The following is a 13,662-nucleotide window of genomic DNA, read 5'->3' as shown; positions in this document are numbered from 1 at the left end:
TGATAGCAGATGGCCTCAACTTGCACTGTGGCTATTTCTGACGATGCCATTGCCCTTGAAGGACTTTACAGTACCCATAGGTCATGGCCATGTGCTCCATCAGATGCGAAAAATATGGAACTTGTGAGATTGCAATTTTGTTAGCTCGAACACCATTGGACTGAAACTGATTTGAAATTTATTTATTGTTACATTATCAGTGATAAGGCATTAATTGCAGAACACTAAATAAGCTTTGCTTTAAATCCAAACTTTCGCAATTGACTATGGCTGAGGTCAATGAGTGCCCTTAATTAATGAGAGATTACATTTGAGATAAAACAATCATGACCACATTAATATTTACTTCTCATATTGAATGATCGTATCGGAGGCCTCGTGACAATGGAAAGGTATGATTACAGTCAGTATAAATGTTGCTGCTCAGACACAACACTTCAGATTCTGACGAGTCTCTGAACCAACTCAACTGGCAACATGAAGTGGCTACTTGTCGCCCTCGCTTGTGTCCAGCTCTCGGAATGTGTGATCAGGTCAGACGTCGTCAATCGACGAGAAAGAATGAATAAACAGACAGCGAGGAAGAATAAGACATGACAAAATTTATAACTTTTGTTCTTTTCTTGGCAGGATGCCTTTGATTAAGGGCAAATCTGCCCGTGATGTCCTCCAGGAGAAAGGGCTGCTGGAAGAATTCCTGATGAAACATCCATATGATCCCTGCTCAAAATTTCAAGTGCCCTACTGCACCCAATCTCTGGATACAACGGAACCAATGATTAACTACCTGGATGTAAGTCACCCATCAACAAAAATGAAGAATACATCATAAACTATATTTGTTGAAGCCTCTGCATATATTTTCATCCTCCATGAGGCTTGTTGTTAATCAGTGATAACAATTCAGTAGATAAACTGTGCTTTTGGAAAACATGATGTTGTTCTTTAACCTGTTATAATTAACAGCACAAAACCGCAACGGTGGGATTTAGCTATCAAGTGTGGGCTGTTGTCATATGCTGAAAATCTCTCGGAGAAATATGGATTAATTCGGGAAATTGTAAATTGATTGATTTTTTTTTCAAATAACAGGTTGTCATAATGTGTGGATGACCTAAAATCATTTGACCAAATGCCATATACCAAGCTTTCCAATACAGTTAAAACCTGTTGAATGAAATTAACACTCTGGATATAAAGTTGACTGAGTGACAAGTAGTGAAGTGTTGCGATGAGAAGTTATCTTTTTCAGTCTGGAAAAAGGTATAAGATTGGTTTCCCCTGGGATCAATATTTAAAGATCTTGGTCTATTTCAATGATCGGTACTTGGATATGCAGGGCACAGTGTCAAACTTTGCAGGTGAAACAAAATTCAGAAGTAATGTGAACTGTGAGAAATGTAGTAGTCAAAATGAAGAGGACAGAGATAGTTCGCTGGATTAGGCAAACACTTATCAGATGAAATTTACCATAGTTGTGTGAAGTTATACATTGCAGTAGAAAGGGCAGAGAGACAATATGAAGTAAAGAGGGTACAGGAGTTAAGAGATCTTATTGTACACATGCACAAATTGTTTGAAGGTGGCAGAACTAATTAATTAATAAGGTACATGGGCTTTATAAATAATTGCACAGAACATAGGTGCAAGGAAGTTATTGTGTAAAACACTGATTCAGCCTGAACTAGAGCATTATGTCCATTCCAAACACAACATTTAAGGAATGACGCATTAGAGAAGGTCCAGAAAAGATTTACGAGAATGGGTTCGGAGGTGACCAGGAATCCCAGTCACAGGGATAGTTCACACGGATGGAAGCTGGGGCTGTTCTGTGTGACGAAGTTTGAGTCAAAAGGAAGTTTGTTGGAAGATTCTGAATCATGAAGGATCAGGATAGTGTGGACAGAATGGAAGATCCCCATTGGAGGAACGGTGATTAGGAAAGGAAGAAATGGAGTTTGAGGAAAAACAATTGAGCACAGCTACTGACGAGGATCTACAATGCACTGCTTAACACGGTGGATGGGGCTACTTCAATTGTAGCTTTCAAAATGAAACTGGAGAATTAATTGAATAAAAATGCTTACAGGATTGTGGGGGAAGATAGTGGAGGAGGACTGAATGAGTTGCTGTTGCAGTGAGTCAGCAAGACATGCTGCAATGAATGGCCTTCTGCTTTGCTTGTAACTATTCTCTGATTGTATGGAGCTTGATGCAGAATACCAAATCCAATCTAAAGTCAAAGTTTCTGTTGCAGTGTAAGAAGTTACTGATGACGCCTGTTCTCACCAATGGTTGATATTACAGTGCGCACTTAACTAACTGCGGTAGGGCTGCTGGCTGGTCTAGTATAACAGTTTGGCATTATTTTTAACAACAGTTGGATTTGAGATATGATTTGAGATCAAAAGGGTGAAAATTGAAATGTAACATTATCTTAGCAATGGGATATATTACTCAACAAAACAACAGAACAGAAAGATCACTTATTCTTCCAAACGAACTTGACTGCTTCTATGTCATTTATTTCATAAAGTGGTTATGGGGGGATTTACCTTTGTTAAAGGGTATAGAATATAACAAGATGAATAACACGCGTTGCTCACTATATTCCCAGTTGATAAGTTGTGCTCTTCTCGTTCTTGCTGACAGTTGTCATACTATGGAGCAATCAGCATTGGGAATCCACCACAGAGTTTCACCGTCATCTTTGACACAGGCTCATCCAACCTCTGGGTTCCTTCAGTTTACTGCTCTGAACAGTCATGCAGTGAGTAAATGTTACTGCCGATTTAAACATGTTTCTCTACATGACCACACTTCTTGTTGAATTCAGCTGTAGAACAAGATTGAAAGAGAATGATATTTCTTGAGTATTTGTAGCTTAGCTATGAGCTTTGTAAACCATCAAAAGGCTTGGAAAGAAATTTATTCGAACGCTAATTTCTTGATGGTTTTAGCAACGTCTTCCTCTGGAAATGGACAAACATTTGAGTGAACCTACTCTAAAAACTTAACATTAACTTAAAATAATTACCAGTTTGTACTCCAAGGTAAGAGGTCTTGCTGCTTTCATATATCTTCACTTCATGTGGGACGGAAACTCCAAGGTTGATTCCACATGAGAAATTGCTGGCTATGGAACGTACATCTATCACACAGAGAAACAGGTTGACTGCCAACCTGGAAATATGATACACCTGATAGTAAGTGGTAAGAGCTGAAGACCTTCCTGCTCAGCCATCCTGCAGAAGGCAATTAGCAGGAACTTTGCCTATTAGCAGGAACAATCCAATAGATGTGTATGGTCCAATGTTCAGAAATGAGGCAAGGATAGAAGACAAAGAGATAGATGGGCAGGAACATTGCAGCAAAAGATAGTGCTGTGTTTGAAATGACAAATCAGATTGAAAGGCTGAAAGAATGTAGAAAGTCTCTTCAATGTTATAAATAAACGAAACAAATTAAAAGTGTCATATGAAGGTGAATTCTTCTTGACACTATGTCCTGGAATCTCAGAAAACATTTCTTCAGCCAGAGAGTGGTGGGCCTGTGGAATTCATTGCCACGGAGTGCAGTGGAAGCCGGGACGCTAAATGTCTTCAAGGCTGAGATTGATAGATTCTTGTTGTCTAGAGGAATTAAGGGCTACGGGGAGAATGCTGGTAAGTGGAGCTGAAATGCGCATCAGCCATGATTGAATGGCGGCGTGGACTCGATGGGCCGAATGGCCTTACTTCCACTCCTATGTCTTATGGTCTTATGGTCTTAAAAACTTTCAGTCTTTCAAATTCATGTTGGTCTCTGTAATGTCAGTGTCATTCCCGCCTTCAGGACCACAGCTCCACTGGTTAATTCCCTCGGAATCCCATCAAATTTCTTTTTAAGTAATTGATCAGTTTGATGACTGTCACCCTCGTAGGCAGCAACTGCCAGGTCAGTACCACTTGCAGAAAGAAAAGTACCTCCTGATGTCCTTTTGCATCTCTTGCTCAAATCCCTCAATCCTGCCCCTTATCTGATTAGCTGATGGCAAAAGCTTTGCTCGAATTACTTGTCTAAAACATCACAAGAAATTCTAATCTTCTTCAGTTACTCATACAGTCACAGAGATGTACAGCACAGAAACAGACTGTTTGATCCAACTCGTCCATGCCACCCAGATATACTAACCCAATCTAGTCCCATTTGCCAGCACTTGACCCAACCACCTCCAAACCCTTACGATTCATATACCCATCCAGATGTCTCTTAAATGCTGTAAGTGTACGAGCCTCCACCACTTCCTCTGGCAGCTCATTCCATACATGCACCATTCTCGGCGTGAAAAAGTTGTCCCTTCGGTCCCTTTTATATCTTTCCCCTCTCACCCTAAATCTATGCTCTGTAGTTCTGGACTTCCCCACCCCAAGCAAAAGACCTTGTCTGCTTATCCTATCCATGCCCCTCATGATTTTATAAACCTCTGTAAGGACAGCCCCCAGCCTCTGATGCTCCAGGGAAAACAGCCCCAGCCTATTCCACCTCTCCCTATAGCTCAATTTCTCCCACCCTGGCAACATCCTTGCAAATCTTTTCTGAATCCTTTCAAGTTTCACAACATCCTCAATTTCCCTCAATGCTCAAGTGAATATCCCCAGCTTTTGACCAAACATTGTTCCACCCTGGAAGAATTCTGGTGTCTAAGTGTGTTTGATTATTGTATTTTTAAGCAACATCAATGAGGATGCTAACTGAAGGGCATTCCCCCAGTGCACCAGAATGTATATATGTGGGCGAATGTACACAAGCAAGCGTTATGTCCTGCTCAGAGAACCTCATCACACATGAACACAAAATGCCTTTCAGGATTTCTCCTGAAAGGAAAGGCAACAGGTAAACATGTAGGAAGGTTCAGGAATTTGGAAAGGATTCTTAGTCAAAACTGAAACATTTTTCAAATGTGAAGTAATAGATGATTTTATTCACACAAATCTCTCTTCCTGTGTTCGATTAATTGCTCAAACATTTCTTATTAATATCATGACATGTATGTTCCATTACAGCAATGCATCACAGATTCAATCCCAGTGCATCTTCAACATACCATTCAAACAACCAGGATGTATCTATCCAGTATGGAACAGGCGCCATGAATGGAATATTGGGATATGACACTGTCAGAGTAAGTCAATTGTGAACTTCATCAAATAAATCAAATGACACAACACTGATAATTAGTGTCTAATGTTGCATCTAGAAAGTGCAGACATTAAATTCTTGCAGTCCAACTAACGTGTTGTTTCAATTAGAAGCCAAGACATTGTGTGGATTCGTAATGAGAAAGTTGCAGAGTGCGTGCCAACTTGCAAGATAATGATTTGAAATAATTCTTGTCTGAAGCCTTCCCATTAGAAATTTGACAAAGGTGTTTCCTACATTCCCAGCCAATCGGGCCAATTCACATCCTTATGTCTATTGTGTTGGATATAAAATATCACATGTTTTGGGTATCTGCTGTAGCAAAGCAGTAACACTCTGAATCCAAAGCTTGTGAGATCAAACACAGTTGTACAAATAATGCAGACTGAGTGTACTGGAGTTTTCTTGGTTCCCAGTGAACTGAATGGAAATAACCACAAGCTACTATTCAAGCAGGGACTTAGATTTTCTCCTTCATTTTTTTTCCAAAATGTATCCACAAGCCTGGATTGCTTAAAAAGGTTTTATTGTCAATTTATCTCATTGGTGTTCATTATTAGCTGTGTGGGTGTTGAGAAGCCTACTTGACAAGAAATGTTGCAAAAATTTATGGGGAAAGTTTAATTCACAAGACAATGTTTTGCTGAATTCTTCAGGTTTACTCACTTGACCTTATCTTCCTAGATTTCAAACATCAATATCCGCAATCAGGAATTTGGTCTCAGCACTAGTGAACCCGGTGGCTTCTTTTCCTACGTTAAGTTTGACGGAATTCTGGGAATGGGCTACCCATCTCTTGCAGCATCAGGAGCTACAACTGTGTTTGAGAACTTAATGTCTCAGCATCTGGTGGATGAGCCTCTCTTTTCTGTCTACCTGTCCAGGTAAGCACTTCTCACATGGTCCTTACTGTTTGCCCCTGAATGAAGCATGAAGTGGATATTTTCATTGGCATTGGAGAGGGTGTAGTCCGTTCAGACCGGTGAATGTTTCACTCAAAATACTTATCTTGCCTGAACTGTGAATATCCTTTTTCCTGTGTTGGGATGTCATGAAATCAAACTCAATGGTGAATTTGAGTAACATGTGAGAGTCAATTCTATAGTGTGGTACAATACCTCATACATGGAAGACCTATGTGCTTTTTGGTTCCCAATGTGCAGTTGATCAAAGGTTCACTCAGCTCAGTAAATCCATTCTATATTCCATGGAATTCAGAAGACGGAGAGGTGATCTCTTTGATGTTCAATGAACTGTCGCTTGTCACTACTCCCTATGATTAATTAAATAGAGGCGTGGTCACTTAGAGAGAGAGTGACTGAGAGAGAAAGACTGAAACTTTGGTTGGCAGTTGCAAACATTGGAATAGATGCTTTAAGTGCAGTCGAATTAAAACTTACACTGCATGCCTGGAAAATGGAGTATCACCTCTGTATTTCTCCAAGGTTGAATTTCTCGAAAGATTCACAAGGCATATAGCCGGGTAGAAACTGTTAGTAAGTTACCCTCTGAGCTGTGCAATCTAGAACACAGTGGCACGATCCAAGGGTTAATGGGCTGTCATTTTGGCTGAAATGTTGAGGATTGTATCAAATCAGAACATCTGAACATTTTGCATCTGCACACATGACAGTTGAGAATGCTCCATTGTTGAAAAAACTTAAGGCTGAGATTGAAATATTTTTTGTTTCAGAAAATAAAGTACATGCTCTATTTCTACTGAGTTCCTACAGCTGCTGATTACAAGTCTTGCTAGGTTTGTCTGCAATATTAAAGACACTTTTTTTTAGATTAGATTACTTACAGTTTGGAAACAGGCCCTTCGGCCCAACAGGTCCACACCGACCCGCCAAAGCGTAACCCACCCAAACCCATTCCCCTACATTTACCCCTTCACCTAACACTACTCAAACAAATGAATTGATTGTGGGGCATTTACAGCTATCTTGATGATGTGAAATTAATGCATCAATTCAAATTCATTCTTTCAAAGTGAGTTGATTTCAACTTTGAATCTTTTCTCTGGCGTCATCAACTCAATTCTGAATTGAAAGCAATAAAATCGAACAGAGCACAGATTATAACCTGTTTAATTGATTGAAAAGACATAGTTGTTCAACTTGAGCAGTTAGTATCTGATGGATTTGTTAGTGTTGCCCAGAGAACTTATGGTAAGCTTATACTCAATGACTTTTGACGAGGGATTTCTGAAAATGACGTTGACACAACACAGGGAGTCTCAGCACCAAGTACTAGTTCTCTAAACCAAAAATATGCTGATGGCAATGATGTTTTTCTTTGCTTCTCAGCTTGCTTCTGACTCTTCTATGTTTTACAGACAGGACGGTGCATCTGGAAGTGAAATTGTGTTTGGTGGAATTGACTCAAGTCACTACACAGGTCAAATTCACTGGGTTCCCGTCACTCGTGAGGCCTACTGGCAAATCCTCATTGACCGGTAAGGGATTACCCCCATCCACAACTCGGATCGATACTTTGAACTGGCTCAATTTTGTATTGTTCATTTAGCCCAATCAGTTTGGGAGCTTTTGAATGTTCGTTAACTCTTGATTCATTTCTCTCCCTCAGGGTGACAATCAATGGGCAGGTTGTGGCCTGCAGTGGAGGTTGTCCAGCCATTGTTGACACTGGCACTTCTCTCCTTGTTGGTCCCAGCACACCCATCAACACCATTCAGCAGTACATTGGAGCAATTCCAAGTTACTATGGCCAGGTAGAGATGGCATGTTTTAATGCACTTCTAACATTTAGGTTATTACAAAGTGCAGATGAATATATTTGCAAAAATGTTGCAAATTCTCATTGACAATTTGCTCAACAAAAGCCTATCAGTTTCTAGCAGCTTGGGTGGAGGGACAAAGATGCAATTATTGGAAGTACATGTTGAATTCTAATAAAGATGTGACAATAGTCACTATAGTCAGCATACACCTTCAGAAATTATGCAAAATACATCAGTATTTGCAGTAATATTCAGGTAAAGAGACTTTACATTTTTGAAACTGCACATTCTCGGACAGAAGTTTCTTCTGAAATAGAGTGCAGCTTTAGAAGGAAAAAACGTTTAATCCAAAAAACAGTTCTCACTTTAAAGTTAAGATGACCACAAATATTCAAAACAAAACTGAAATTGCTGGTGAAACTCAGCAGGTCTGGAAGCATCTGTGGGGAGAAAGCAGTGATAACATTTTGAGTCCAGTAACTCTTCAACAAATATTCAGAAATATTAATAGTTAATCCTAAAAGGAAGTAAATTACATCCTCAAAACTGTCATTCCTTTCATTAATCTTTCACTTTTATTTGTGCATTCAGATTGCGACACATAATTGCGTTCTGAAATGATGTTAGAGTTATGTTAATGCGCCATGATTTTTTTTTTATAAATCCTTACATGGACACAGTGACTGAATACTGTCTCTGTTTCCTTGCAGGACACCATAAACTGTAACAATCTGTACAACATGCCCAATGTGGTCTTCACAATCAATGGAGTTGACTTCCCTCTTCCCCCACAAGCCTACACTTTGCAGGTATGTTTTTGGACAACTATACTGTGCTAGAATATACCTAAAATTTCAAAAGATTTAATGGAATGCATTGAATATATTCAATACTCTTCAATAATGTAATGCTCACTAAAGGTGATGATGATATGAGCCAGTGTTAACTGTGCTTGTTTTCCTTACAGAGCACTTACAACAACCAAAGAAGCTGCATGAGTGGATTTGGTGTTTCTGGTGGAAGCCTCTGGATTCTGGGAGATGTTTTCATTGGGGAATATTATTCCATTTTCGACGTGGGGAACAACCGTGTGGGCTTGGCTAAGGCTGCTTAATTCCTTCCTTTACTTTCTCATTAAAAACACACCCTGATTGGTATTTCTGAGTTGACATGCAGTGATCACATAGTACCCCAGCACTGCAGTTGTCACATGGCTGCACAGAGTAATGGAGCAAGTCTTCATTTCTTGAATGGCTCTGAATAAAGTTATACCATTGGCAATAGCCTGTGGACTGTGCTCAGCAGTGCTCCACATTAACTTACAACAAATGAATGTGATTAAATCCCTTGTCAGGGTGGGTTTTTAAAGAAACAGACTAAGGACACTGGATCTGGTTTAGAAATGAGAACATAGAGACAGTCTCACTATTCCCACACTTTGATTGTGTAGCACTTTTACTTGGTTCTTTCTTGGTTCTGACACTCGCTGTGATAAACTCTTGGAGCTGTGATACTCTCCAGAGATGTGCATGTTTCTGTTGAAGGTGGACGTTGTCTGCAGCGAAATCTGAGTTGGTGTAAATGTGATCCTAACATCACACAGCTGCCTGCTCTATTCTCTGGAATCTTGTCATTACAATAGCTTCTAAAACGATATAATAAAATCATGAAATGCAATTTCCCAGTTTTCTGTCTCTTATTCCTTTTATGTCTGTATGCACAGGCATCAGAATTCATTTCACATTTGAGTTGTTTGCTGTAATGATTGGTTCATTTCACAGTTTATCAAATGCCAATAGAAATTTGTAAATCTTGGGAGACAGTCTTGTTAATGATTGTGCACAGAAAGTTGGACGGATGAGGACTAGTTCTGATTCCATTTATGTCTCAGAATAATTTCATTGCAAATTCCCAATCTTTCAAGCTGGCACTCACAGTTCCACTTCAGGCTGACTTTTCGTGAACCCTGGTTTAGAAAATCTAAGATGGCCAGCAACGCTCCCCAGATTTCTGTGCAGAAATCACCCTATGTTTTCAGATCACCAGTCACTGTCTCCCGATAAAAAGTTAATCACTTACTTTTGAGAATGTACATTTCCTGTTTCGCAATGCCAATATCAATTTAGGATTTCCGATAGAGGATCTGAGGCATCGAAGGGCAGGACAAGTAACAGCCAGACTGATTGAATACGCTGATTGAAGAAGAGACAGGGACAATAATGGAGGAAGTAAAAAGTTGTCAATGTAACTCAATTCTACATCAATGAGTGAAATACAAAAATAAATTTGGAAGATGCAAGCTAAGAAAGAAACATAATTATCATTTTGGAGACTTTCAAAACAGTTGATGAGAATGCTGCACATTTTAAAAGCTCTTCTGTGTGAATGTAGCTCCGCATTTGTAGAATCAGTTTTTCAGAGCCAGAGATGCTAATAAATCAGAATGTAAGGAATAGAAACAGGAATAGAATTTCTTAGTCTGTTAAGCCTGCTCTGCTTTCTAGAAGATCGTGGCTAACTTTATTATGGTCTCAAAAACCTATTGCTGGAAATGTGTTGCTGGAAAAGCGCAGCAGGTCAGGCAGCATCCAGGGAACAGGAGAATCGACGTTTCGGGCATAAGCCCTTCTTCAGGAATGAGGAAAGTTTGTCCAGCAGGCTAAGATAAAGGGTAGGGAGGAGGGACTTGGGGGAGGGGCGTCGGAAATGTGATAGGTGGAAAGAGGTCAAGGTGAGGGTGATAGGTCAGACTGGGGTGGTGGCGGAGAGGTCGGGAAGAAGATCTCAGGTTAGGAAGGCGGTGCTGAATTTGATGGATTTGACTGAGACAGGGTGGGGGGAGGGGAAATGAGGAAACTGGTGAAATCCGAGTTCATCCCTTGTGGTTGGAGGGTTCCTAGCCGGAAACCTATTGAACAATTTCACTAATCCAAGTGACAGTGCTGTCTGGGATAGAGAATTTGACACACTAACAACCCTCTCAGAGAGAATACTTCTCCTCGTATCCATCTTAAATGGGAGATGTTTTGTTCAGAATCTGTGCCTCTTGATTGTATGTTACCCCATGAAGGGAATCATAATCTCAGCATCTAAGGTCTTTGCTGTACCCCTTCTAAAGCCTCAATATCTCTCATTATCTGATGCACTTAAAAAGAGGACACAACGCTCTGACTGAGCTTAAACTAGGGTGTTTTATTTTACAAAGACAAAATAGTATTCTGTTGTTAAAAGTGCATTATTAACAGTGTATTTCCCTAGAGTTTTCCAAACTGTTTCATTTACCACAGCTTCACAGCAGGGTTTTGAACCTGTTATGGTCCCAGCTCTTGTTATTACTGGACAAGCCAGATCCCAGACTCAAACCTGGTTTGATACATCATTTATCGTTTCTTTTCATTTTAATGAGGTGTTCTGACTCTGAAACATAAGCACACGATGTTACAGAGTTTGTTGTAACAACAAAAGAAAAGTTTGTCAACCAAGAGAAATTAAGATAAAATACAATAAACCAAACTATTTACAGATTCAAACATTTTCAAACAAGCAGCAAATCTATTAATCCCAGAACACTAACTTAAAAATTCTAAACAAAACCAGCATCCCTGGTATAGTATCCGAAAGCACTCCTTATACAGCAGTCAAACCAGAGAAAGGAAATATTTTCCTAACACCTTAGTAGGCTTACATAACTTACAGAATGCTGTCAGCTTCTTCCTGGACCAATCATACTTCTGATCTTAAATGTACTGAGCTTCAAATACCCTCTTCAGTTTTTGTTAATCCTAGTGCTTCTGGTTTGGTCTGTCACTAACTCTGTACTCAAAAGGTCAGATGGTTATGGTAAATTCTTCCCTTCACAGAAAGACTGCTCTGTACATCTACACACTTCACTGCACTGCCAAAAACAAAGCAAAGCTCTGAGCTATGTGTATTTCATAGAACATAGAAAAGTTCAGCACAGAACAGGCCCTTTGGCCCACGATATTGTGCCTAATGTAAAATGTAAAATATAGTAACAACCTACTCACCCCTCAACTCACTGCTATCCATGTGCATGTCCAGCAGTAGCTTAAATGTCCCCAATGACTCTGCTTCCACCACCACCGCTGGTAACGCATTCCATGCATTCACAACTCTCTGTGTGAAAAACCTACCTCTGACGTCTCCATTATACTTTCCTCTTAATATCTTCAAACTATAACTTCTTGTACCAGTCAATCCTGCCCTGGGGAAAAGTCTCTGGCTATTTCCTCTAAACTTAAAAAAAAACTAAACCTGGAAATTTCTAATAGACCTAAACGTCGACCTTACCAAATTGTAAAACAGGCTAAAGGAACAAAATACCCACTAATGCTGCAAAGGTAGCTTGCACAAACTGTCTTAAAAAGAAACCACATGGTTACAGAAATACTTAAAAGTTCATTATTAACTCAGACATGCAGAAAACCCATGAGCCACAAACCAAATTTAAAATAAAGTATAAAAATATTTTAATCATGCAGTTTATATCATAAAAATGATAAAAACACATTAACATAAGAAATTGCAGCAGGAATGGGCTTCTGGCCCATCAAGCTTGCTCTGCCATTCAATAAAATCACGGCTGATCTTTTCATGGACTCAGCACCACTTACCCGCCCGCTTACATAACCCTTAGGTCCTTTCAAAAATCTATCCATCTTTGCCTTAAAACCATTTTGACAGCTCGACAGACTTGTGAATTTGCAGATGAGGTATACAGTGACATTACAGTGAGAGCAGTATAATGGTGATGCTTTGAACAGGTGCTTTGAGGACAGAGATGGCCACTACATGGTCAACATTTATATCATGCAGATTTGTTTGAAGAAACTCCTTGAAGTCTAGTCTGAACTTAAATAAACAGACAAACTCATAGCAAAACAACAGAGGGTGATAAATTACCCAACAACCCTAGGAATGTTGTGGATCCACATGAATAAATGATATTTATCCAGATTTGTGGAGTAGGTACCTGATCTTCTGAAAGCAGAAAGAACTGCAGATGTTGGAAATCAGAAACAAATATTGCTGGAAAAGATCAGCAAGTCTGGCAGCAGATTCTGAGAAAGTGTCACTGTGCAAATGTTAAACCTGATCTTTTAATTTGAGAGAAATTGGGTTTATTACTTTAAGAGTATTACTGTTTTAAGACGGCACAGACAAGCAGTCAGCAGCTGAAATGGGATTGTTGATAGAATGAGGCTACAACAGTTGTGGAAGCAGCAACTAGCAACTGCTGCACTCCAAAGGCAAATCCTCATTGAAAACGAGGTTAGAAGCACCAGGGCAGGAACATGAGCAGGAAAAGAGAGAAAAGCCAGAAACACTTCAAAAATACAGAGGCTGTCAGAAAGGAATCCCTTTAAAGAGCAACTGAAGATTGTGAGAAGTCATGTTAGAGAACCTCAAGTGAGAAAGAAATAATTTTATGAAAAGCAATGCAAATATCTGAGGGGGAAGACAAGGCTGTGCAAAGGGGATTTCTTACACCTGGCAGGGAGCATCACCAGCGTTGATATCTGATGCCATGAGATGCAGCTACAAGGAAAAGTGAAAGGAATAGAAAATAAATTTTGACAGCTCGACAGACTTGTGAGGTCCTTGGGTTTAACTTAAACTGAACATTAGCAAATAAAGCACAGGCCTGTTGGAGCAGAAACTGAAAAACCAGGAAAACTTAAAGATTTAAAAGGATGGTAATCGATGATTTGTCTGCC

At 39.7% G+C, this 13,662-nt stretch overlaps 1 protein-coding gene and 1 long non-coding RNA gene across 2 annotated transcripts; one reads left to right on the top strand and one right to left on the bottom strand.

The window, feature by feature from the left end:
* Nucleotides 1-388: 388 nt before the first annotated feature.
* Nucleotides 389-9,575, top strand: LOC148145093 (pepsin A-like). Its single transcript, XM_087973510.1, has 9 exons — nucleotides 389-533; nucleotides 631-793; nucleotides 2,653-2,770; nucleotides 5,046-5,164; nucleotides 5,866-6,065; nucleotides 7,520-7,639; nucleotides 7,771-7,915; nucleotides 8,635-8,733; nucleotides 8,892-9,575. Exons 1-9 carry the CDS (start codon nucleotides 478-480, stop codon nucleotides 9,036-9,038), a joined length of 1,167 nt encoding a protein of 388 aa, XP_087829636.1. The 5' UTR covers nucleotides 389-477; the 3' UTR covers nucleotides 9,039-9,575.
* LOC148145092 (uncharacterized) lies at nucleotides 2,821-11,676 on the bottom strand. The gene is made up of 3 exons (XR_015750896.1): nucleotides 11,619-11,676; nucleotides 10,004-10,116; nucleotides 2,821-2,836 (listed from the first exon to the last, which is right to left on the bottom strand). It is a non-coding gene; the product is annotated as an uncharacterized LOC148145092 (long non-coding RNA).
* Between the last annotated feature and the right edge of the window lie 1,986 nt (nucleotides 11,677-13,662).

This window comes from Chiloscyllium plagiosum, unplaced genomic scaffold (assembly GCF_037043375.1).
Source record: "Chiloscyllium plagiosum isolate Xiang-an unplaced genomic scaffold, Cpla_swu_hap1 HiC_scaffold_26, whole genome shotgun sequence".
In the NCBI taxonomy this organism is placed as follows: Eukaryota; Metazoa; Chordata; class Chondrichthyes; order Orectolobiformes; family Hemiscylliidae; genus Chiloscyllium; species Chiloscyllium plagiosum.
Note: the sequence above shows the minus strand (reverse complement) of the source record. Positions and strands in the feature narration are given on the sequence as shown.

Bases quoted from the DNA above. Each gene is read 5' to 3' on its own strand.
- LOC148145093 (XM_087973510.1), top strand. From the start codon at position 478: ATGAAGTGGCTACTTGTCGCCCTCGCTTGTGTCCAGCTCTCGGAATGT. The intron at 534-630 runs GTCAGACGTCGT...TTTTCTTGGCAG, and splicing joins CTCTCGGAATGTGTGATCAG to GATGCCTTTGATTAAGGGCA. The intron at 8,734-8,891 runs GTATGTTTTTGG...TTTTCCTTACAG, and splicing joins CACAAGCCTACACTTTGCAG to AGCACTTACAACAACCAAAG.